This window comes from Orcinus orca, chromosome 3, assembly GCF_937001465.1.
Source record: "Orcinus orca chromosome 3, mOrcOrc1.1, whole genome shotgun sequence".
NCBI classification, from domain to species: Eukaryota; Metazoa; Chordata; class Mammalia; order Artiodactyla; family Delphinidae; genus Orcinus; species Orcinus orca.
This window is the reverse complement of record NC_064561.1, coordinates 54704075-54730889: the sequence shown is the minus strand read 5'-3', so window position 1 is coordinate 54730889 and position 26815 is coordinate 54704075. Positions and strand designations below refer to the sequence as shown.

The following is a 26815-nucleotide window of genomic DNA, read 5'->3' as shown; positions in this document are numbered from 1 at the left end:
GCTTGTGGAAGTTCTCTTCTTCTTCTTTTTTAAAAGCAACAATTAATTAATTTAATTTATTTAGTTGTGCTGAGTCTTAGTTGCGGCAGGCGGACTTCTTAGTTGTGGCTCACCTGCTTCTTAGTTGCGGCCAGCAGGCTCCTTAGTTGCAGCTCGTGGGCTCCTTAGTAGCAGCTTGCCAGCTCCTTAGTTGTGACATGCATGTGGGATCTAGTTCCCTGACCAGGAATTGAACCCCGGCCCCCTGCATTGGGAGCTCAGATTCTTAACTGAGGGAAGTCCCCTGGAAGTTCCCTGGAAGTTCTCTTTTGATTTTTCAATTTTCTCAGGGAATAAGCACAATTTTCAGCCGAGACTGAGGATGAGGGAGGAGATACGGGAGGTTTAACTAGCAAGGAAGAGGTATGAAGTTTGTCTACAGGGGCTAGGAGAGTAAATGGACTAGAGAAATACAGTAGGAATGCCAGGCAGCCTTAAGGGCCTGCTTATTCTTATGAATAAGAATGTAAAATTTAGGCATTCAGTCATTATTGCTTTACAGAGTGAGAAAATCTGACTTAGTAACCATCCACATGTATATGGCGTGATAACTGGAACCTTTTGGAACAGAGAGGTCATGCTCCCTAGTCTGCAAAAACTAGCACTGTCATTTTGTTTGTGTGTTTGTTTTAATGCTGCTTTAGCTAATAGTGACTTCCAATTGGGAGCAGCTTTGTCTCTCACCTCCCCCCAGGAGACATTTGGCAACATTTGGAGGCGCTGCAAGATTGTCACAAGGCAGGGGTGCTGCTGGCATCTAGTAGGTAGAGGTGAGGGATGCCACTAAGCATCCTTATGACAAAGGCACAGGAGAGCCCTCACAACAGAGTGTCCTGCTTAAAATGTCAGTAATGCTGAGGTCGAAAAACTCTGAACTTACCATGGTCCATAGTTGCTGGGATTTCACTTTTTTTGTTTGCTAAATTCTTGTTTCCTTGTTTGATTGTCCTTGACTTTCACTAAGTACTAAAATTATACTGAGTTATGAGAATATACACATCACTTCAGCTTTTTATTTTAGATTTTAATGGAGGCAAGAGGGAGGATGTTCTTTTATTCAGCCTCAAGTGTGAGATTAATGTTATCTGAAGTAAATTTGGAACAAAGAACTTTTTACCTTGATGCATCTAATAACATGAGTTTTTTTTTTTTTTTTTTTTTAAATGCGGTACGCGGGCCTCTCACTGTTGCGGCCTCTCCCGTTGCGGAGCACACGCTCTGGACGCTCAGGCTCAGCAGCCGTGGCTCACGGGCCCAGCTGCTCTGCAGCATGTGGGATCCTCCTGGACCGGGGGACGAACCCGTGTCCCTTGCATCGGCAGGCGGACTCTCAACCACTGCGCCACCAGGGAAGCCCACATGACTCTTTTTGAATTATGGTTTTCTCAGGGTATATGCCCAGTAGTGGGATTGCTGGGTCGTATGGCAGTTCTATTTTTAGTTTTTTAAGGAACTTCCATACTGTTCTCCATAGTGGCTGTATCAATTTACATTCCCACCAGCAGTGCAAGAGGGTTCCTTTTTCTCCACACCCTCTCCAGCATTTATTGTTTGTAGATTTTTTTGATGATGGGTTAGGCGGATTCTTAACCACTGTGTCACCAGGGAAGTCCCCCAACTTCCTTTTCTTGAATTTGTTTTCTTTAGTGACTTTTCACAGGCTTTCTTACATAAAGTGGTCTCATAAAAGCCTTAAGTTTTGGGAATTCCCGGGCGGTCCAGTGGTTAGGACTCAGTGATTTCACTGCCGTGGCCTGGGTTCAATCCCTGGTCGGGGAGCTAAGATCCTGCAAGACGATTGGCATGGCAAAAAAAACAAAGCCTTAAATTTTGAACTAGTTTTATTTTCGATTGTACTTTATGAGCTCTTCGTTTCCTGCTTTAACTTAGTGTTATTCCAATAGTTGGCCAGGAGAGGGCGCATGAAACGTTTTGATTTAGTATACTTCTGAATTAAAGACCCCGTTTGTAATCATATTTTACTTTGATTTGATTACAGTTGTTTAGTATTTGGTTGATAATTCATTTTATGAAGCATTTGAGCCCTGAAAGTATTGTAGGCGTTCGGAAAGCTTTGTCATTATTGATTCATAATGTGTTTAATTTATTAGCCATTGTATTTAATTCACTGAATGTGTATTGAGGATTTGAGGAGTACTGAACACTATGCTAGGTATGGGGGATATAGAAGGCATGGGCCTCACCCTCAAGCAGTCTTTCAGACTGTTTAGTATAGTAGTGGTTTCACTGAAGAGTTAAAGAGAAGCCAAGGTATTCATATTTCTGTAATCCTGCTGTCATCCATGAGATGAAAGAAGAATTAAGGTTTGGAGAGACCCTGGAGATGAAGTACGCCAGTTCCTCTTCTCATCGATAAAGAAATTGACAAACTTAGTGCACCCATGAATTACAACTTCATAGAAACAAATGATCATGATTATAAACATGAGAAGAAGGTTTGAAATTGTGTAATACGAAGTTTACACAATTCAAACAGTTCAGACTGTTTATTTTTTTTGAGAACAGGAGACATGAACTGTTCAGAGGGCCTAATTTAAAGTTAATACTAGCTACCAGTGTTTATCTTGTACTAGACTTTGTGGGGTGTTGTATGTTAATTATTTATATACCACCAACAGAATGAAGTAGGTATTCTTCTCATTCTAAAAGTAATAATCTCAAATTTATTGAGCCTTATTATGTGTCAGGTTAAGTATTTTCCTTAAAGTATCTCATTTGAGCTCCTTAAGAAGCCTGTGTGGGAGGCTTCCCTGGTAGTCCAGTGGTTAAGACTGTGCTTCTACTGCAGGGGCGTGGGTTCTATCCCTGGTTGGGGAACTAAGATACCGTATACCTTGCGGTGTGGCCAAAAAAAAAAAAGAAGCCTATGAGGTAATTACTATTATTACTCCATTTACGGATGAGAAAACTGAGGTCTAGAAAGTGATGTGAATTCCCCAAGGCCATTCTTCTAGTATTAGAGTTAGGATTTAGACCCAGGTCTAGTTGACTCTGTAGTCTCTGCCCTCATCACCTGGCTTATAGTTTTATTAGAAAATTCTGTCCTCTTACATCCAGGAACTCATTCTTCTGCAGCCACCTTACAGTTCAGGAGTAATACAACTCATTGCTATACGGCTGGCAAGAACAGAGTACTAAGGCAATGGGGGGATTGGTTCTCTTGGAGAAGGGATCTGGTTCACATTGAGGTGATACCTGAGCTGGGACTTAAAACAGGACAAGCGTTTCATTTAGGAGATAATAAGGGAGGAGAAAACAACATGAGCAAAAGTGTAAAGATATGAAAGAATGTGGCTTGTTCAGGGAACAATGAATGTTTGTGTCATTAGGCTTTAAGGTGAATAAGCTGAGATGGCCAGGCTGGTGTGAGATTATGGAAGGCCTTCTGTGTCTTGTTAAGGAGTTTAGACTATATTCTGAGCAGTAGGGAAACACCAGAGTTGTTATTTGGCTATATCCAGATGTAAACAAAAGTAGACAATATGACGAACCCTCATGAACCCATCACCCAACTCCAACAATTATTAACTCATGGTCTATCTTGTTTTCTTGTTTTACCTAGAGCCCCTGCTCTTCCCCATCATATTTTGAAACAAATCCCAGATAGTATATTATTTCATCCATAAATATTTCACTATGTATCTTATTAAAAAATACCAAATGCCCAGTTAATGTTCAAATTTCCAATGGTTAAATAACTTTTGTACTTTTAAGATTATAGTAGTCCACACTTAAAAAAGTCTTTTTAACATTTCTTATTTCTTGTAAGGTCAGTTTAGTGGTGAGGAATGCTTTTAAGCTTTTGCTTGTCTGGAAGACTCTGTTTCTCCTTCAATTCTGAATAACTTTGCCAGGTAGAGTGTTCTTGGTTGGAAGTTTTTTTTCTTTCAGCACTTTGAATGTTTTATGCCCCTCCCTTCTGGCCTGCAAAATTTGTGCTGAAAAATCTGTGGATAGGCTTATGGGGGTTCCCTTGTATGTAACAAGACTTTGTTTGTTTTTTTTTGCTGCTTTTAATATTCTTTGTCTAACTTTTGACATTTTAATTATAATGTGTCTTGGTGTGGGTCTCTTTGGGTTCATCTTACTTGGAACTTTCTGGGCTTCCTAGATATGAATGTCTGTTTCCTTCCCCAAGTTAGGGAAGTTTTTGGCCATTATTTCTTTTTCTCTCTCTTTTTTTTTTTTTTTTAAGAGGAGTTTGTTGGTTTTTTTTAAATAGGTCTTTATTAGAGTATAATTGCTTCACAATACTGTGTTAGTTTCTGTTGTACACCAAAGTGAGTCAGCCATATGCTTACATATGTCCCCATATCCCCTCCCTCTTGAGCCTGCCTCCCACCCTCCCTATCCCACCCCTCTAGGTCATCGCAGAGCACTGAGCTGATCTCACTGTGCTTTGCTGCTGCTTCCCACTAGCTATTTTACATTTGGTAGTGTATATATGTCCATGGTACTCTCACTTCGCCCCAGCTTCCCCCTCCCACCCCATGTCCTCAAGTCCATTCTTAAGAGGAGTTTTTATGGTAGAGTAGAGGGATAGTAATTTATTTATTTACTTATTTATTTATTTTGGCCATGAGCGATCTTAGTTCCCTGACCAGGGATCGAACTCTGGCCCTTGGCAGTAATAGCCTGGAGTCCCAACCACTGGACCGCCAGGGAATTCCCCAGCCATTATTTCTTCAAGTAAGATTTCTGCCCTTTTCTTTCTCTTTCTGGAAGCCCTATAATGCAAACGTTAGTCTGTGTGATATTGCCCCATAAGTCTCTTAAGCTATAGTCAAATTTTTTCATTCTTTTTCTTTTTGCTGCTCTGCTTGGGTCAGTTCCACTGCCTTTTCTTCAAGTTGACCGATTCTTTCTTCTGCTTTATCCAGTCTGCTGTTGAACACTTCTAGTGTATTTTTCAGTTCAGTTATTATATTCTTAAGCTCTGTGACTTCTGTTTGGTATTTTCTTATATTTTTCATCTCTTTGTTGAAGATTTCGCCGTGTTCATCCATTTGTCTTCCCAGTTCGGTGAGCATCTTTATGACCATTACTTTGAACTCTTTATCAGGTAAATTACTTATCTCTGTTTCATTAAGATATTTTTCTGAGGTTTTATCTTGTTAACTGACTTGGAACATATTCCTCTGTTCCTTTATTTTGCTTGACTCTCTGTGTTGGTTTCTATACAGTAGAAGAAACAACCACTTCTCCCAGTCTTGAAGGAGTGGACTCATGTAAGAGATAAAACTTTTTATTCAGCCCTGCCCCAACTTTTGGTCATCTCTCAAACTTTTGTGCTTGTCCAAGCATCCTGTTATGTTATTATTAGCTCCCAGTAGTTGAGGATGTGCCAAGAATAGACAGTGTCCCAAAGAGGAGGATTTCAGCACCTAGATTCAGTCGGACTGGAAGCTAGACCCTCAGGCAGCAGCTTTATAAGTATGCAGATATATTCAGTTCTGGGGGGCCACAAATGTAAGCCCTGCTGGCCCCCAGAGCCACATGATCTGTCCCCTGGGCAGCAGTTGCAAAAATCAGGATACACTGTCCAGATGAGTGTATAAGCTTCTTTTTTGGGAGTTACTGGTGAGCTGGAGCAAGGCAGAGAAAGAGCACCAAGATGGTGTCTCCAGCCTGCATTGTTGAGAGCAGCTCCATAGGCCACCAAACGTGTGCCAGACTTGAGGCCTGCCACTCAGTCGAAAGCTCCAGGACAGGCAGAGTGGCCTCCTCACAGAAAGAATGGGGAGTGTGCCTTGGTCTGCTGTCTGCACAGTCTCCTGAGGATAGTAGCCTGCCAAGAACCATCCCTCCCCAATTGCCACAGTCCCATGAGACCCCAGAACACAAGCCCCTTTGGCCATCAGGGCCAGGTGATGGGCATCCTCTGGATGTCAGCCGCAGAAACTGCACCAGCCGTGTGTAAAGGATTACAGTCAGCCCCTCCATATGTTGTTTAATTAGAAGCCTGCCCCCAGGCCACAGTCGTTATGATTAGCTAATAGGCCTCCTTCACAGAAAGACAGACCTCAAAGGTCTGTTGCCTCTTGCTGTGCCCTGGGGGTGGCAGCTGTTTAGGAACTCTTTCTCTGTTGGTTACAGTCCTGGGGGGCCCACAAGCATAAGCCCTACTGGTCACCAGAGTCAGGTGATGTAGAAGTGTCCTCTAGCAACAGTCATAAAAATCACGGTGCCAAACAGGGTTATGAACTCCTTTCTGGGTGACACCTATTATTACAGTCCCATGTGACCAGGAGCGCAAGCTCCCCTGACCTCCAGAGCCAGGCAATAAAGAGTTATCGCCTAGGGACTTCTTCCCTGGTGGGGCAGTGGTTAAGAATCTGCCTGCCAATGCAGGGGACACGGTAAAGGGAGAGGGCAAAGATGGTACCCACTAGTCTCCATCCCCGTACAGTGAGTGTTCCAGCAGGCTCCTAAATGTGTGTGTAAAATTGGATGCCTGATCCACAGGCTGAGGTGTTTTTTTTGTTTGTTTGTTTGTTTGTTGGCTTTGGGCCGTGCCACATGGCTTGTGGGATCTTAGTTCCCCAACCAGGGATTGAACCTGGGCCCTCAGCAGTGAGAGTGTGGAGTCCTAACCACTGGACTCCCAGGGAAGTCCCCAGGCTGAGGTTTTTTTTTTTTAATATTTATTTATTTGGTTGCACAGGGTCTTAGTTGTGGCAGGCGGGCTCTTTAGTTGCTCCTGTGGGCTCCTTAGTTGTGGCTCACCAGCTCCTTAGTTGCAGCACGTGGGCTCCTTACTTGTGGCTGGTGGGCTCCTTAATTGCGGCTCCAGGGCTCCTTAGTTGCGGCTTGCCAGCTCCTTAGTTGTGGCATGTGAACTCTTAGTTGCGGCACGCATGTGGGATCTAGTTCCCTGACCAGGTATCGAACCCAGGCCCTTTGCATTGGGAGCGTGGAGTCTTACCCACTGTGCCACCAGGGAAGTCCCCCTAGCCTGAGGTTTTACTGTAAGCAGGTGAGCCTCCTTTACTTTACGTATGGATGCAATCAGCTGCCTCTGAGCTGGGCATTGGGGCAGGTGAGTTTCTGAGCGTGACTCTTTAAGAGGTGTTTCTCTGATTGTCTCCATCTTGTGAGTCTCAGGCCATGAGCTCAATTGGTTTTCAAAATTAGGTGTTTTGGGGGTTCATCTGAAGTGCGTGTCTTAAAAGTTGCAGTTTCTGATGTGGGGTTTGAACCCTTTGTTTCTCAGGGAGAAGCTCTGGGTTTTGAGTTCCCTCCCAGGTGTGGGTTGCCATACTGGGGGTGGGGTTTATGACAGGATTGTGAGCCACCCTTTCCTACCTGCTTTAATGTCGTTTTCTTCTTGTTTGCCTGATATGTAGTTGTCACCCAGCCAGCCTTTAGTTTTTTTTAAAAGGAAGTTGTTCCACATGTAGCTGTAGACTCAGTGTGTCTGTAGGAGGATGTGAGTTCAGGAGATTAAACAATATGCTACTGAATAACGACTGGGTCAAAGAAGAAATAAATACCTTGAGGAAAATGAAAATGGAAATGTAACATAGCAGAATTTATGCAGTGTAGCAAAAGCAGTTCTAAGAGGGAAGTTCACAGCAATAAATGTCTACCTCAAGAAATAAGAAAAGTCTGAAGAAACAGCCTAACTCTACACCTCAAGGAACTAGAAGAAGAAATGAAGTCCAAGGTTAGTAGAAGGAAGGAAATAAAAAGGTTAGAGCAGAAATAAATGAACTAGAGACTAAAAACACAATAGAAAAGATCAAAAAAAAAAAAAAAAAAAGAAAAGCTCAATAAAACTAAGATCTGATTCTTTGAAAAGATTAAAAAAAGAGAAGAAACCCCAAACCTGACAAACCTTTAGCTAGACTCAACAAGAAAAAAGAGACAGGACTCTAATAAATAAAATCAAAAATGAAAGAGTGATAGTGATAGAGTGATAGTGTGTGACAGTGATACCACAGAAATACAAAGGATCTTAAGAGACTACTATGAATAATTATACGCCAACAGATTGGACAAGTTAGAAGAAATGGAGAAATTCCTAGAAACATATAAACTACTAAGACTGAATCATGATGAAATAGAAAATCTGAGCAGACTGATTACTAGCAAGGAGATTGAATGAATAATCAAAAGCCATCTAACAAACAAAAGTCCAGGACCAGATGGCTTCCCTGGTGAATTCTACCAAACATTAAAAGAATTAAAATCAATCTTTCTCAAACTCTCCCAAAAGATAGAAGAGGGTAGAATTCTTCGAAACATATTTTATGAGGCCAGCATTTTCCTGATACCAAAACCAGACAAGGGTGCCACACACAAAAAGTTACAGGCAGTATCCCCGATGAGCATGTATGCAAAATCCTCAACAAATTCTTAGCAAACTGAATTCACCAATACGTTAAAAGGATCATACATCGTGATCAAGTGGGCTGTATTCCAAAAATGTAAGGATGTTTCAACATCTGCAAACCAGTCAGTGCAATTCACCACGTTAACACAATGAAGGATAAAAATCATATGATCATCTCAATATATTGACATGCAGGAAAAGCATTTGACAAAATTCAACATCCGTTTTTGATAAAAACTCTCAACAAAGCAGGTATTGAATGAACATACCTCAACATAATAAAGGCCATATATGACAAGTCCACAGCTAACATCATACTCAGTGGTGAAAGGCTGAAACCGTTTCCTCTAAGGTCGACGATGTACACTCTTGCCACTTTTATTCAGCATGGTATTAGAAGTTCTAGCTGCAGAAATTAGACAAGAAAAAGAGATAAAAGGTATCCAGATTGGAAAGGAAGAAGTAAAACTATGACTATTTACAGATGACATGATAAGAAAACCCTAAAGACTCCAAACAACTATTAAAACTAATAAACAAATTCAGTAAAGTTGCAAGATACAAAATCAAACAAAAATCTTTTGTTTCTTTATACTAACAATGAACTATCAGAAAGATAAATTAAGCAACCCATTTACAATTGTATTAAAAAGAATAGAATACCTAGAAATAAATTTAACCAAGGAGATGAAAGACTTGTATATTAAAAACTACAAGACATTAATGAAAGAAATTGAAGAAGATAGAAATAAATGCAAAGGTATTTTGTGTTCATGGATTGGAAGAATTAATATTGTTAAAATGGCCATACCACTCGAAGCAGTCTACACATTCAGTGCAATTCCTATCAAAATTTCAATGGCATTTCTCACAGAAATGGAACAGTGTTTTGTTTTGTTTTTTTTAAATTTTATTTATTTATTTATTTATTGGCTACGTTGGGTCTTCATTGCAGTGCACGGGCTTCTCATTACAGTGGCTTGTTGCGGAGCACTGGCTCTAGACGCACGGGCTTCAGTATTTGTTGCACACCGACTCAGTAGTTGTGGCGCACAGACTTAGTTGCCCTGCAGCATGTGGGATCTTACCAGACCAGGGCTTGAACCCATGTCCCCTGCACTGGCAGGCGGATTCATAACCACTGTGCCACCAGAGAAGCCTGAACAAACAGGCTTAAAAGTTGTGTGGAACCTCCAAAGACCCCAATAGCCAAAGCAATCGTGTGTGTGTGTGTGTGTGTGTGTGTGTGTGTGTTACACGGGCCTCTCACTGTTGTGGCCTCTCCCGTTGCGGAGCACAGGCTCCAGATGCGCAGGCCCAGCGGCCGTGGCTCACAGGCCCAACTGCTCCGCGGCATGTGGGATCTTCCCGGACCGGGGCACGAACCCGTGCCCCCTGCACCTGCAGGCGGACTCTCAACCACTGCGCCACCAGGGAAGCCCCACCAAAGCAATCTTAAAGAAAAACAAAGCTGGAGGCATCATGCTACCTGATTTCAAACTATATTACAAAGGTATAGTAATTAAAACAGTATGATATTGGTATAAAAACAGACACATAGATCAATGGAACAGAATATAGAGCCCAGAAATAATCCCTCACACATGTTGTCAATTAACTTATGACAGTAGAGCAAGAATACATGTTGGGGAAAGGGCAGTCTCTTTAACAGATGGTATTTGGAAAATTGGACAGCCACATGCCAAAGAATGAAATTTGATCCTATCCTACTCCATACTCCAAAATTAACTCAAAATAGGTTAAAGACTTGAATGTAAGACCTGAAACCATAAAACTCCTAGAAGAAAGCAGGCAGTAAGCTCTTTGACATAGGTCTTGGCAATGATTTTTTGAATCTGATACCAAAAGCAAAAGCAAAAGTAAACAAGTAGGACCTAATTAAACTAGAAATCTTCTGCATAGCACAGGAAACCATCAACAAAATGAAAAGGCAGCCTACTGAATGGGAGAAAATAATTGTAAGTCATATATCTGATAAAGGGCTAATGTCCAAAATATACAACAAACTTAGACAACTAAATAGTAAAAAAAAACCCAATCAAATTAAAAAATGAGATGATCTGAATAGCTATTTTGCCAAGAAGACATGCCATTGACCAATAGGTACATGAAAAGATAGTCCATATCATTAATCATCAGAGAAATGCAAATCCAGACCACAATGAGATACCACCTCACACCTGTTAGAATGGCTATTATCAAAAAAATAGGAAATAAGTGTTGGCAGGGATGTGCAGAAAAGGGACTGTTGTGCACTGTTGGTGGGAATGTAAATTGGTGCAGCCACTGTGGAAAACAGTATGGAGGTTCCTCAAAAAACTAAAAATGAACTACCGTGTGATCTAGCAATTCCACTTCTGAATAGAACAAAAACACTAATTTGGAAAGATATATACACACTCACGTCCATTGCTACATTACAATAGCCAAGGTATGGAAACAACCTAAGTTTCCATCAGTGGATGAGTAGTTAAAGAAATTGTGATATATGTAAATACATAAACACACACACTCACCACACGCAAACATAGAGGAATATTAATCAACCATAAAAAAGAATGAAATCTTGCCATTTGTGACAATAAGGATGGACCTTGAGGGTATTATGTTAAGTGAAATAAGTCAGGCAGAGAAAGACTAATAGCATTTGATATTTCTTATATGTGGAATCTAAAAATCAAAACAAAACAAAAACCAAACCAGCCTCATAGGTACGGAGAACAGATTGGTGATTGCAAGAGGCAGCGGGTTGAGGGTGAGAGAAATGGGTGAATTGGGGTTTTTTGTTTGTTTGTTTTGTTTGTTTTTTTGTTTAAATACATTGAATAAAATTTTTTTAAAAAGTCCACCCATTAACTGACTTTTTTCTTAATTCTCGTAATCTGTAGGTTCTTTATTCAGCTCTTTTTTTTTCTCCTTGTAATTTACTTGTTGAAGAAAATGGGCTGTTCGTCTTGTAGAGTTTTGTACAGCTTGGATTTTGCTGAGTGTATCCCCTTCGTGTTGTTTAACAGGTTTCCCTGTCTCTGTATTTTCTGCATTGAATCTAGAGGCTTGATTAATTCGAGTTTGTTTTTGCAGAAAGACTACTTCATGGATGGTGGGTGGTGTCTTTTTACATCAGGAGGCGAATGAAGCCACCTTTATGCATTAATTTCTTAGGGATTAGAAAGTGATGTTTTTGTCTTGATTATTCAACAAAGTTGAGGAATTCCACAGATCATGTCAGAGATCCTCTGTGCCTTTAAATCTATTTTAGGACTGAGATGACTTACAGTAGAGAATCAATAGTCGTTGACCACCATAAAAAGGAATGAAATTCTGCCATTCGCAACATCGTGGATGGACTTGGGTTGGTATTCTGCTTAGTGAAATAAGTCAGACGGAGAAAGATAAATACTGTGTGATACCACTTATATGTAGAATCTAAAGTAAAATAAACTAGTGTATATAAACAAAAAAGAAACAGAAATGTAGAGAACAAGGTGATGATTACCAGTGGGAAGAGGGAAGGGGTGAGGGGCAGAACGGGTAGGAGGTTAAGAGGTACAAGCTACTATGTATAAAATACATAAGCTCCAAGGATATACTGTACAACACAGGGAACATAGCCAAACTTTTATAATAACTGTAAATGGAATGTAACCTTTAAAAATTGTGACTCGCTGTGCTGTACACCTGAAACTTACGTAATGTTGTACACCAGCTATACCTCAATTAAAATCTTGTGTTAATAACTGTTTATTATTTGACTTACATGAGTTACTGACTTTTCACTCTTCTTAGTCTTCAGTAAACTACTAGCTCTTTGTGGTATTTTATGTAATCTCGATTCTTTGTTAACAAATATGTCTAGAATGTTTCCACTTGTGATCCTTAAATAGTTGCCATCAAAATGGAGCTGATGTGGTTCAGAAGATAGATAAGCTTTGGAAAAGATTCTAAATGTCTGTTGCTTTACAGGCATTTTTCATCTCACAGCGTTTTACCCCAATCACATATTCACACAAGTGCTTCTCTTGAAATATCTCGAAAATGGGAGAAGAAGAATAAAATTGTTTATCCTCCACAACTGCCTGGAGAACCTCGGAGACCAGCTGTAAGTTTGTGGGTAGAACTAATCTCTTGATTTTGATAAAGCACTCTTGCTCTTGTGTGGCTAGCAGTGATTTATTATTCCATGTTAAGAAAAGAAAAAAATTATACAGGAATTTGCTTGATCTTTTAATTGGTACAGAAAATGTTCTAGATTTATCTTTTTTGTAGTTAAAATGATTGTCTTTGTTTTACTTATTTGCCTTGACTTAACTTCCTGGATAGGAGCCTTAACTCTAAAACTGAGCTAATAGCTTGAGACGTTTCGACTGATTTTTGACTCCAGGAGGCTTGATAATGGAGCATGAGCGGTTGGTAAGAATGGCTTAAGCCGTTGGCCAATATTTAAATCATATGTATGATTTTCCAATGTTTTATACTTGAGTATAGACACACTTGGTTGTGAGGTTTGTCTTCCTTTTTTTTTTGTAATTTACAAAACTTTGAACCTAAGGTTTGAATCTAATCATTGGATTCCTTCCAGAGATACCTTATTCCTTCCAGACTTTAACTTATCTTTAGTTGCTCAGAATCCTTTTGCCCTTTCCAAATTGCTAGACATTGCTCTAGTCTGAAATAAAAGACAAATTTCTAGCTTAATATGAATTTTCTGTGGGATACATACACATCTCTTAAAAAGTTTAAGTAAGTAATAATAGCATAAACAAGGTGGGAACATTTGAATCCTTAAGAAAATGAACTGTGATAAGTACTTTAGAAATAGAATTACTGTGTTAATTATAAATCATTCAGTTTAGCAAACATCTTTTAAGGTCCTTTGGAATTTAAGGCTACTGGATAATCAATATAATCTAAGTAATGTCATTTGCTTAGTTTTTATATGAACTTGACAGCATGCATTTTATTAAAATTCAGTTGCTATCTAGATATTAGTCTGAATTAGTACAGTTTTATGTTTTTTTTTTTTTCTCATTTAGGGGAGTTAATTTATTCATTTAAAGACCTCCTACCTGATTGGGAACTAAGAAGAAAAAGAGATCTTAATAGCTTAAACAAATGAGTTGTTAACTTTCATATTTTACTGTGCCATCAGAGCTTAAAAGTTTGATTTGTCATAGAATCTGTGCTATTAAGCATTGACTCCATTTTGTAATTAACCAAAATTTACACATTTGTACAAATATCATAAATAAAATATTTTCTAGGGACTTCCCTGGTGGCACAGTGGTTAAGAATCCTCCTGCCAATGCAGGGGAGATGGGTTCAAGCCCTGGTCTGGGAAGATCCCCCATGCCGTGGTGGAACTAATCCCATGTGCCACAACTACTGAGCCCGTGCGCCTAGAGCCTGTGCTCTGCAACAAGAGAAGCCACCGCTATGAGAAGCCCGTGCACCACAACGAAAAGTAGCCCCCTCTCGCCGCAACTAGAGAAAGCCCACGCACAGCAACAAAGACCCAATGCAACCAAAAATAAAGTAAAAATTAAAAAATATATATATTTTCTATAATGAGCTTTCTTTACTTCTTACTTGAGCTCTCTGGACTTGGCTTTAACTGGAAATAAAGAAATCATAATAGTATTTGTCAGGTCCAGAATCTAAAGCGAAAGTTTGTATTTTGTAAGTACCAGTCTTTTTGGATGTTAAACACACTTCAGGATACATCCTAAATAGCAAAATTCAAATAGTTAACAGTAGATTATCTACCTAACTCTAGCAAATGAAGAACAGTGTCAATTAAATCATTTGTTATATATTGTAATTTACTGAAACTATTTTGGTTAACTTTTGCATAATATATACTTCTATAAGTGCCTGTGTGAAGACGTTTGGTTAGATTTTATATGGGCACTTTGGAGAAACATCATTTAGTTCTCTATTTTGCACAGATTTTGTTTGAGGGAGTAATCCTTTTCTGGGACAAATTAAGACTTTTGGAAAATACCTTAACATTTTCTGATTTTAAATAGTATTTAGTAAATTGATTTTGGTGTAACAGTTATACCTGTTATGACTAAATTATTAATGCTGTTTATAAACACCTTGCTTATTAACAGGGAATAATTTCCTCACCTAGCCACATAGTTGATACACTGTGCCATTATTTGCAGTGTCCCTTAGGCTTTCCAATCCGCTACCTGCAAACATTTTAAAAATTTGTTTTATCTCTTGTTTAGAAGAAGGCCAGATAATATTTACTATTCTATCTCATTCTTATCTTCAGAATTTGGAATATGTAGTTAAATAATAGTAGATGGGGCAATGAGTAAAATCCTAAGGCATTTGTAAACTTCTAGCAGGAGTCAGAATGTTAGAAAGTTTTGAGGTTTCTCTGCTTTTATTTGCCTTGAAAAATGTTTTCTAATTTTTTTTTAAGTGGCATTATGGTATAATAGTAGGAAGAATGTTGGTTTTAGAGTCATGAGGGGAACTTTAAAGATACACCTGCCAGACATTGTATTAAGCCCTTCACATACTTCCCTGTGTGGCACTAGCTTACAACTTTGCTATCTTGCACAAGTCACTTGATTTCTCTGATTTTCATTTTGTAAAAGGTTTATAAAGTGTTTTTTCTCCCAACTCATAGAGTTAGATGATATGAAATACGAAAAGTGCTTTGTGAACTATAAATTGTTTAACGGATGATTGATTTAAAAATTCAGTAGGATATACCTACCACTATAAATAGAAGACAATAAAAGCTAACGTTTAGTAAGATCTTACCATGTGCTAGACACTGTAAAGTACTTACTTTATATAGGTAACTTTATTTAATCCTTATTATAGTTTTATGTGTTAGGTACTATTATCTTCATTTTAAAGAACAAGAAACTTAAGCAGAGAGAAGTTAAGTAGCTGGTAAATGGTAGAGCTGGGATTCAAACCGAGGTAGTCTGATTCTAGAACCTGCTCTTGACTGAACACTTACAATATTGGTTTTCTTATGAAAATAGTTACTTTATCCATTTTGCCATTGTTCTCCTCACTAACAAGAAACCTTTTTGTACCTTTTCTTTTGTTCTTTTAGCCAGCTAAATGTTTTCAAAATACTTTAGTTTAAGTCTTTTACTATTCCTCTGTATAGCAGCATTGCAAACTTTGTCACAAACTAGCCATTTTACAGTTTGTTTTTCCCTTAGTAATCTTTATAACATAGTGAGAATTTGGAAAAGTATAACTTTGTATAGGGAAAAAGCGTCCCCAAATTTTTTTTTAAAAAAATAAATAAATTTATTTATTTATTTTTGGCTACCTTGGGTCTTCGTTGCTGCACGTGGGCTTTCTCTAGTTGCAGTGAGTGGGGGCTACTCTTCGATGTGGTGCGCAGGCTTCTTGTTGCAGTGGCTTCTCTTGTTGCAGAGCATGGGCTCTAGGCTCATGGGCTTCTCATTGCAGTGGCTTCTCTTGTTGCGGAGCACGGGCCCTAGGTGTACGGGCTTCAGTAGTTGTGGCACACGGGCTCAATAGTTGTGGCTCGCGGGCTTAGTTGCTCTGTGGCATGTGGGATCTTCCTGGACCGGGGCTCGAACCCGTGTCCCCTGCATTGGCAGGCGGATTCTTAACCACTGCACCACAGGGAAGTCTTCCAAATTCTTAATAATGTTTTTATTTCTTATGGCAGCATTTCATTAAGCACAGAAAGTAAAAACTTTATTAACAGTGTTTTACTGTCATTTTGATAAAATTGCTTAATTTTTTTTCCTGTTTGTAAGGAAATCTACCATTGTCGAAGACAAATAAAGTACAGCAAAGACAAGATGTGGTATTTGGCAAAATTGGTAAGCTAAAATGACTATTACCGTATAATATATAGGGAAAGAAGCTACAAATTTTACCCCAGGATTTGAAAAAAGCAAAAAAACTTGCCCTGTTTTTTCCAAAAAGTGAGGAATATAATTACATTTTTAGACATTTCGTAGGTAATCCAAAAGTGATAGTTCAGAGATTGGTGATTTTGCTTAATTTTTACCTCCTGACAAACTAAATCATGTTGGATATATAGACACTTTAGAAGAAAGGCATCAAGAACCTGGCTATAGTTAGAGAATCCAGGAAGTAAACTTACGTATCTGTAAAAGTTGATTCAACCTATTTCAAAACTGTTGCCTTTGTAAGTTTTTTACCTCGAAAATGAAATTTATATATGAGAGAAGACAAAAGCAGCAAATACACATGTAATACATTTCTTCTATAGGAGAAGGAGATGCCTTTAGTGCCTACTGTGATCCTTGCCAACCTGTGACCTTTCTCTGTCACGTCCGCTTTCTTTTATTATTATTGAAACCATTATAATCCAGGTTTAGTGGTTAAAAATTTTAAGTTTGATTTTGACCTACAGAGGGTGGTGGCATCCCTTCTCAAACTTGTTTTCTTCTCTTTTGCCTGCATTCAGTTAGCTATTTTTATTAATGTAAAAGGTTTTTCCCCACTTTTATTGAGATGTAATTAACATGTAACTAGTTAGCTAATTTTAGAAGTTATTTGGATTATGTAAGACTTTTACTTTTCACTGAAAAGGGAATGCTGACTTTGTAAACTAATTTGTTTATTTTCTCTTGTCTGTTACCCTTTAATTCTAGATACGAGGAATGTCCATTGACCAGGCTCTGGCTCAGTTGGAATTCAGTGACAAAAAAGGGGCCCAGATAATTAAAGAGGTAAACTAAGATTAGTGGGGAGGGAGCGAATAGTTGGCTTGCAGGTGTTAGTAAGCTTTGCCTAAATCCTGAATTCGCTAGTGTAAATGCATAGTTTATATAATACAGATTTAGGGGACTCAGTTTTATTAATGTCCTTATACCTTAGGAATGTTCTGTGCTTTAAGTATTTTTTTTTTTCCTTAGATGCTTTTATTTGCACCAGATAGTGATTTATGTTTTATGATCTGTCTGTGAAGTGAAGTGATACATCTTATTTTTAATGATTGGGGGCTTGATAAACTTTTTAAAAGATTTTTTTTTTTGTAAGTTCCACAACTGAGAGCTTGGGATTTTATAACTAGTTGAGTGGAAAGAGCACTGTACTGGCACTCAGGGGAGTTGGAGTCTTATCTTTTCTCTGATAGTTTCTGTTGTGATTTTGGGCAAGACACTTGTCTGGTTCCATTTTTCTCACTTGTAAACTAGGTGGGGTTGGATTGGATGATCTCTAAAGACACTTCTAGCTCTAAATGTAGCTGATTCACTAGGTGCACATGACTGTTGATATTTGTGCTGACTCATTCTAGGCACATGAGTGTTTTTGTTTCAAAAAGCTGAGTTGAGGACATCTGGGGATATTAGCATTATTTCCTATAGTTCAGTTAATTTTCATATAAAGTCATATCTTTTAGTGGGTGAATATTTAAGGTGGTTGGATTCAGACTTGTAAGAAGCTCTGTTGTAATGCTTGTATTTATTTCCATTCAGAATGCAGTTACTAATTATCTGTTGTGTACCCAGCTTTGTACTACATTCTTCATCTTTAAAGGAGGGAAAGATCTGATTTCTGTTATTTCTGACAACAGTTGTCCTATTTTAAAAAATGTGTTCTGGAGGAAGTTAATTCAAAATATCCTTGGAGTATAAATTTAATAATTCTTTTTTAAAAAAATTTATTTATTTATTTATCTTTGGCTGCACTGGGTCTTCCTTTCTGTGCACTGGCTTTCTCTAGTTGCAGTGAGAGGGGGCTACTCTTTGTTGCGGTGCATGGGCTTCTCATCGTGGTGGCTTCTCTTGTTGTGGAGCATGGGCTCTGGGCGCATGGGCTTCAGGAGTTGTGGCACATGGGCTCAGTAGTTGTGGCTCGTGGGCTCTAGAGCTCAGGCTCAGTAGTTGTGGCCCACGGGCTTCGTTGCTTCGCGGCATATGGGATCGTCCCAGACCAGGGCTCGAACCTGTGTCCCCTGCATTGGCAGGCGGGTTCCGAACCACTGCACCACCAGGGAATTCCCAAATTTAATAATTCTTAAAGGAAATTTTCAAATATGATTTTCTCTACTTGTCTGATGTTGTTAATGGTTATTTTGGATCTAAAGTTTAAGAATTTTCAATAAGATTTAGCCCTTGAGCTTCTTGAACTTGACAAGTCTATGAATCAAAGCCATAATGCCCATTACCAAGGGTACTGCTGCAAGTGTTGTTATCTCTTCCTTTACAGCTTACACATTCCATTTAAAACTTAGCAGGACCTGGACTGTGTTCTTTGCATTTGCAATTCTTGTCTGAGGAAGGAAAGCTCACTGTATCCCTTTTCCTTAGTACTGTTATAATTTGATATTCTCTTTTTAAAACTGACTGCAATAGGAAGGCATGTGATTAGCAGTCATAGAGATAACAATAAGAAATGAGAAATTTAATTCTGTTTTAGTTCAGGTCAGCCATATGAATGCCTTTCTTTTCCTTATTTAAGGTTCTCTTAGAAGCACAAGATATGGCAGTGAGAGACCACAATGTGGAATTCAGATCCAATTTATATATAGGTAAGATCTTTAATATTCTTAGCTTTGGAAAATGGCTTCCAACAGTGATGCCAAATTCTTCATCTAATAACAGTCTTTGATATCTAAATACTTTGGACTGTGTTTGCTAGTGAAAATTGCTGGTAATAGCTTATTCTTCAGCCTTCAGCATGCTAATGTTAGTCAGTTGTAAATGGTCCTAACTTTACTGCTTTATTGTTACCTGTTCCGTAATGAGACTGAGATCGTGAAACCTATTGCTGATAATTATTAAATAATGGATATCAAGATGATATATAGAGTGGTCTGTTAATCATAATGAAACTATGGAAGAATGTAACTGATTTTTTAAAAAATGAATTCTTTGTCAACCCAAAGGAGATATATAAAGGATCACAGGTGGACTTAAAAAAATCTTTATTTATAATGTGCCAAACCAGGTGCCTAATCCCTAAAGGTATCCTATAAGTTAGTCTTCCATTTACCAGAATGGAAAATCTGTTGAACTCTAAAAGCCAAGGGGGCCTTCGAAGGCTCAGATGACCCAGATGTGTTGGTTCCCCTTTGTTATTACATCCTGAAGCATTACTTCAGCTTTGTATGCTTGTTCCACATCACATTAAATTAATGTGTGGGAATATGTTTTGGGAAGCCTGGTACACTGTACAAATGTAAGGGATTTTTTGGTAGCATACCTTCATACTGCTCCTTTTTTTAGAAAGAGATCAATGGTTATTATAAAGCTCTCCCCCCGCTCCCCTAACACCACAGTAAAGTAGAGCAGTGGCTGGAGTTACTGCAGCAATTACTGCTAACCTCAGCAGTTTTGTAATCAAACAGAGATGTTGATGTCAAAGCAAAATTTTCTCAATCTGCCAAACCTGCATATGAGAAGGACTGTTTTACCTAAAGCTATTTTAAACTCAAAATATGGGAACTGCTGCTCTCCAAATGGAGGGTAAAAGGCTGAATCATTCTGGGGGAAGTTAGCTGTGCCTTATAGTTTTTCAAAAATTAGAATTTTAAAAAAACATCTAAATTGCACTTTGTCATATAACCTCTGCTCTACTGGAGATATTTATTCTGATTTAGTTAGTACCTTACCTCATCTCACCTGGAATTGATGCTGGCAACCACACCTACTTCTGAAATTCAAATGAGTTATGATTTTCAACTGAAATATCTTATTTTAAAGCTGAATCTTGTATAACTAATTACATTCTTATACAGAGGAGAATCAAATGGCAACCCAGAAGATGCAGTCCACAGTAATTAATCATAAGCATTTTCTTCTGGGAGCAGCATGAATAAATAATGCTGGAAGGACCCAGAATCATTGGAAGAGATGAAATAAAGAGCAAGACCGTTTGCTTAAAACCTCTTGGTGACCTTTCCTGCTCCATGACTGAATATGAAATCAAATTTATTTAATTTTGTTCAACTTTATAGGAATATTGGCTTCTTAGCTGATAGGCAACATTTCATAATGGAAATCAGATGCAAGTGAAATGGAATTTGTGTTAAATATGTTTCAACAGTTGTAGTACTGTTGAGAGAGAGGGTGAGGAGCTTAATCCTGTCTTCCCAAATGAAGGAGCAAAGTCCAATGTTGCCTTTAAGCAAAAATCAACTTAACCAGTCCCATGTGAATGGTCCTTTAATGCATTGGTCTCTTTAGGCACATTTCTGCTGAAAAACCTCTGCCCTTCCTACACCTTCCTTTCATGTAGTTCTGGGTCAAAATCTCTTTTCTTAAGTAGGGCTAATAACTTTGGATTTGTCTTATGATTTTAAAAACTCATTTGCTAAGTATTTTGTTGCCTAATTCCATTATGAAGGAAAAAGAGATGAGTACCCACAGGAAGATGAAGTATCTGACCACAACACATCAGGCATTTTATCCCTGTATTTGCTAAACTTCCCTGATAAGCATCGTCTGAGGTTCTTATTAAAGATACAGATTCCCAGGCCTCACCACAGACTTACTGAATCTGAAACCCCAGGGGAGAAGCCTGGGTAAGTTCTATTCATTCTTACCTATAAAATCTGGGAAATGGATTTATCTTCTTACAGTCTTTGAAAAGGCCTAGACATTTTATTCCATAGACTTCTTTTAGAGCTTTGAAAGACTAGTTACTTGTTGGCTACTGTTTCGGCTCAGCAATAGGTCTTTCAGTCCCCTGAAATAAGTAAGTACTGGCATTTTAAGGGACTTGCTTTTTTGGTAGCATATGTTCTCATTATGTGGTAATTCCCTCAAATGCTTGTCATCAGTCTAAAGCTAATACCTGGTATTGCATGACCACAGACTTTGAAAGTTCATTTCCTTTTCAGACTTAAAATGATGACTAATGACACTGTGAACAGGCCTTAACAAGTGGACATGGACTAATAAAATGTCACTGCTTCATGATTCATGACATCTATAGTAGTTCACTTCAGGGAAAGTGAATGACTGACTTTGTAAATCAGTTTTCTGGGCTAAGAATGATGAAGGAGGAAGGGGGAGAGTTTCTAAAGTTAAGTCAAGATTCGTATTTACCTAAATACAAGTACTAGGAAATATTGACAATATTTTAAATATGGTACCTGCTGGGCATTATCTTTAGAAGGTCGTTTCCACTTTTGAGATGTCTTTATGTTTTTTCTTTCATTCAAAAAGTATTTGAGTGCCTTCAGTGAGTATACCACACACACAGTTAGGTGATGGTATATCTTTTATAGCAATTTAAAACATTTAGCACAAGTAGTTTTGTTCTTTGACAGTAATAGCCCTTTGGAAAAATACATAAATTGTTCTCCCTAGTTGGAACAAAACCATGTACACTATTAGTATTGTATGTACTTGGAAAACTTTGAAATTTATTTTAGAATTTAAGCAAATTTACCAGAAACATCTGTATTGAAAAAATGATATTAATTAGCAGAAGATGTATTTCAAAATCATTTCTGTTCCTTATGGGGCATGAACTTTGGGGACAATACAAGAGGAGTGTAAGTTTTGTTGAGGAAGTAACTTTTACAGGTGAAACATGAACACGTACACAAGGTAGTGTATGGTTTGGGACCAAAAAGAGTAACAGGTAAATGGTATTGTTGGAATAGAGAAGAGGAGGTCAGTATAGTTTAAAATAGTCATGGAGATTTTCTAGACAATTTTAGCTTTTAAAGATACGCTTTTGGGGATCTGAAGGAGTGTCCAAGAGGAAAAATTTTCAAAGTGAGGTAACCACTTAAGCAAAGCCACATAGGTTGGGATGAGCAGTAAGTGTGTGGTACAGTGAGTAGAACAGTGCAGAGGAAGTAGAGGCTTGCCTTAGAGGAGATGAAATTGAAAAGGTGAACATGGCCTAGATTTCAGAGGGCTGAACATGGCAAGCTGTGGCATTTGGTTAAAACAGTATTGACGAGGAACCACAGGAAGTTTTTAGGTAAGAGATTTATGTTATTAAGGCAGTGTTTTAAGACTATTAACTCTAAGCATTGGTTTTGAAATTGTGCTCTGAGGCCTCCAGGGGTGGGGCCTGGGACAAGCAGAAAGGCTTCTTGGTCACTGCTGTATCCTTAGAGCCCAGGATGGCGCTTCACACCCAGCAGGAACTTGGAATTTCTATATGTTGGGTGAATGAATGGCAGTAGTTTTGGATCTACTCTCACCCGTGTTTCATTCTTAACAGATTCACGTGAAAGTAGGCATCTACGTATTGTTTCATTTAATTGAAATGGTTCCGTACTAAAGCAGTTTGAAACGACTCCACGCTTCCAATTCAGGGGCCACGGGTTCGATCCCTGGTCAGGGAACTAAGATCCTGTATGCTGTGTGGTGCGGCCAAAAAAAAAAAAAAACCAATTCGGAATTTATACTCTAAGCCCTGATTTCATTCAGTTGTCCGAGTGGCTGTGTTGGGTATTCCCATTCCAGAGTGTTAAAGAATCCTGGTGTTTCAGAAGAATTAATGTTTTTGTTTTGATATAAAAAAAGGATGGCATTATTTGCATAAAGGTAAGCAGATGATATTTTATGGATTAAGGAGGAAATCATAACTGGCATTTAGCAGGTATTGAGTGTCTTCTCTTCTGTATTTTGGGAGAGATGGAAGGAAAATGGTAGTTAACGTAGACCCTCATAGGGTTGATCATTGTGTTTTGATAGATTATGTAGTCCTGCACAGTTAGCTAATTTTGATACTTCCTTCACTGGAGTAGTATTCCTTATTCTCAGGGTATTTGGAAATTGGTGCTCAAGTTGGGTAGAGTAGCAGTTTTGGATAAAATTAGCTATCATGTTTGTAAAATCTTTTTAGAAGTTTCTACACTCTTCCCAGTGTCACTGTTTTTGTTTGTAGGATTCCTCCTGACAAGTGGATTCAGGGCACCTGGTAGTACTGTATTATAAAGTGATTTGTGTAATGCTGCTTTTTCTTTGGAAAAATTAAATTTTTTTTTAAATTGAGGTATAATTGATGTATAACATTATATTACTTTCAGGTGTACAACTGAATGATTCAGTATTGCAAAGTGATTACAAGTCTAGTTAACATCTGTCACCATACATAGTTACAGAATTTTTTTTCTTGTGATGAGAACTTTTAAGATCTATTGTCTTAACAACTTTTAAATATGCAATACGGTATTATTGACTATAGTCACCGTGCTGTACATTACATCCCCATGGCTTATTTATTTTATCACTGGAAGTTTGTACCTTTTGACTCCCTTCACCCATTTCAGCCACCTGCCCCCCACCCCCATCTTTGGAAATTCTTAAATTCATTTCTTTAGTGCCAGTAGATGAAGTTGATAAAAGGGTGGTAGTTCTCTCCTTATCTCACTGAGACCCTAGGCAGTTTTCTTAATCACTTTCATCCTTAGCTTTCTCTTTGGCAAAGCTAGGGTGCTTCTGCTGAAACCATTTCATGAGAGGTTTGTAGTTAGAGGGTTGTGGAGCACGTACTTTGATATGGTCCCTGCAATATAAAGTTCTGTCACAGTAAAAGAATGGTGAGTATTGAAGTGAATTAATTTGCTACATATGCTATAGATTTTGCCTTTTTAAAAGGCTTATTAAATTAACTAAAAACGTAAGACTAAGTAAATTCAGAAGGTGGTAGAAGGTAATTACTACCCTGATTTACTGTGGGTGAACAGGTGAACAGATTTCTTCTTGTGCTGTTCAAGAGGTTTCTTCAAATTTTGCAGGGTCAAACTTTGACATGTTGAATGGGGGAGGGGAGATGAGGGGACAGATGTGATACAGGAGTTCCTAAACCTGGCTGTGAATCAGAATTGCTTGGGGTGTGGGGGAGTGTTGTTTGCTCAGGATTTAATTTTCAAAGCCCACTCCAAATATAGAGTATCTAGAGATGGGATCTCAGCATCAGCATTTTAAATATGTTCCCTAAGTTAGTTTGATGTAGTAGCCTGAGGACAGCATTTGGGAATCATTGGTTCCAAAGGAACAGTTAGAATATAATACAGTTAGAATAAAATCAGAACGTCATCCCTCAGCCTCCAGGGCTCTGTGTAATCTTGCCTGCATTTCTGATCTCGTCCCCTTGTTTGTATCACTCTTTCCCTTGCTTACTATGCTTCAACAGGTTCTGTTCCTGAACCAAGCCAAGCATGTTCCTACCATTGGGCCTTTGCACTTGCTGTTCCCTCTTCTTGGAACACCTTGCCCCTAGATATTTGCATGAATGATTCATTCTGGTCTTGGATCAAATGTCTCTTCCTCAAGGATGCCTCTTGACACCCCCCAGTCTCAAGTTGCCTCCCAGCACCCCATCAGTCTCTGTCACATCACTGTTTTATTCGTAGCACTTGTCACTAACTAAAATGATCATGTTTATTTTCTCTCTTTCTCCTCTAGAGTGTGCACTGCACAGAGCCAGGGCCCTTGCTATTCTTGTTCACTCCTATTTCTGCAGCACCTGGAGTAGAACCTGGTCCTTAGTAAGGAAGGACTCAGGAGATACTTGTCTTGAGACAAACCTGCTGTAGCCAGCCTGTGAGCTCATGTAGTCTTAGAATCCAGTTGAGGAAAGGGCAGAAATTGCTCAGCTGATCAAGCTGTAATCTTGTGGATACAGTTGTTTCCTATAATTTTCTTTTCTTCTCTGTCTAGCTCAGTCCACCTCAGGGCGAGGCCAGTACCTGAAACGCATCCGATACCACGGCAGAGGTCGCTTTGGGATTATGGAGAAGGTTTTTTGCCATTATTTTGTGAAGTTGGTGGAAGGCCCTCCACCTCCACCTGAGGCACCAAAGACAGCAGTCGCCCATGCCAAAGAGTATATCCAGGAGCTTCGCAACCGGACCATCATTCACACTCTATGATGGGGGTATTAAGACTCCACAGTGTATATATTTTACCATTCATTTCCTAAAACCAACAAAAATTAAAGACAGATGCTTTTTATGATTTGTCATTGAATTATTGAAATATGAAGTACAACTGCTAGTTTTACATGAATATTTATAAAGCTCTGCCCATTTCTCTTGAGCCTCTGGGTATATTTTATGTATTTGCAACTAAGAAGGAGAAATCAGCTTTAAACATAGTGACAGACTATGTAATTCAGAAGGCTTTTTTGAGTGATGTTTGAAGGCAATGTTAGCTTTCTAGCTTGTGCCCTGCAGGTGGTACTTTTGATACTGGACTTGAGTAGAAAGTTACAGGATAAGAAAACTTGTCCTTACTATTTCACTTGATTTTTCTCCTGGAACTGGGGGAGGGGGTGGTGGACGGGAGCATCCCTGCACATTGTTTCAGTGCAGTATTTTAGGGCATTCTGTAGTTCAGTTTTTCCTTTCACTGTTGGCGTAGGCCAGTGGATGAGGGATTATATTTTCCTTTACTGATTTAGCAGTAACTTGAAATTACAGGAGTTTATTAGATATATTAATCTAAAACTCCAAAAACCATTTAACTTAGAAAGTTTTATTTTACTTAAATAATGACTATTTTATGTCTCCTACCAACAATGCTTTCTATTGCTTGGTTGTCTTGTTTAGTATTGATTCATTTTTCAGAGTGCATTCAAATTAATGGAGAGAGGAATTGAACCAGTCTCAGGCTTGCATTCTAAAATAATTGATATTTTTAGGACATTCCACCTGAAAGCGGAAGAATACACTTTCTTTTCAAGTGCACATGGAACATTCTCCAGAATAGATCACATCTTGTGTCACAAATCAAGCCTTGGAAAGTTTAAGAAAATTGAAATTGTATCAAGCATCTTTTCTGACCACAACACTGTGAGATTAGAAATCAGGTACAGGAAAAAAAAAAGTAAAAAACACAAATACATGGAGGCTAAACAGTGCTGCTAAATAACCAAGAGATCACTGAAGAAATCAAAGAGGAAATCAAAAAATACCTAGAAACAAATGACAACAAAAACACGACGATCCAAAACCTATGGGACACAGCAAAAGCAGTTCTAAGAGGGAAGTTCATAGCAATTCAAGCTCACCTCAAGAAACAAGAAACATCTCAAATAAACAATATAACCTTACACCTAAAGCAACTAGAAAAAGAAGAACAAAGAAAACCCAAAGTTAGTAGGAGGAAAGAAATCATAAAGATCAGAGCAGAAATAAATGAAACAGAAACAGAAAACAGTAGCAAAGATCAATACAACTAAAAGCTGGTTCTTTGAGAAGATAAACAAAATGAATAAACCTTTAGCCAGACTCATCAAGAAAAAAAGGGAGAGGATGCAAATCAATAGAATTAGAAATGAAAAAGGAGAAGTTACAACAGACGCCACAGAAATACAAAGCATCCTAAGAGACTCTACTACAAGCAACTCTATGCCAATAAAATGGACAACCTGGAAGAAATGGACAAATTTTTGGAAAAGTACAACCTTCCAAGATTGAGTAAGGAAGAATTAGAA

At 38.5% G+C, this 26815-nt stretch overlaps 1 protein-coding gene across 9 annotated transcripts in view; it reads left to right on the top strand.

The window, feature by feature from the left end:
- The window catches only part of MRPL22 (mitochondrial ribosomal protein L22), a 36329-nt gene extending 10994 nt beyond the window's left edge, over positions 1–25335 (top strand). For 2 of the 9 annotated variants that reach the window (XM_033407943.1, XM_033407942.2), the window contains exons 3-8: positions 5047–5082; positions 12380–12515; positions 16186–16251; positions 17053–17130; positions 18866–18935; positions 25039–25335. In XM_033407943.1, the coding sequence (XP_033263834.1) occupies positions 5047–5082; positions 12380–12515; positions 16186–16251; positions 17053–17130; positions 18866–18935; positions 25039–25250 (598 nt within the window). In that variant the 3' untranslated portion in view covers positions 25251–25335. Of the gene's footprint in view, positions 1–5046; positions 5123–11675; positions 11769–12379; positions 12516–13449; positions 13949–16185; positions 16252–17052; positions 17131–18865; positions 18936–25038 lie in introns of those variants that run through there. The other 7 variants (XM_033407944.1, XM_004280991.3, XM_049707846.1 and 4 more) reach the window with 6 other exon arrangements.
- The last annotated feature ends 1480 nt before the right edge of the window (positions 25336–26815 follow it).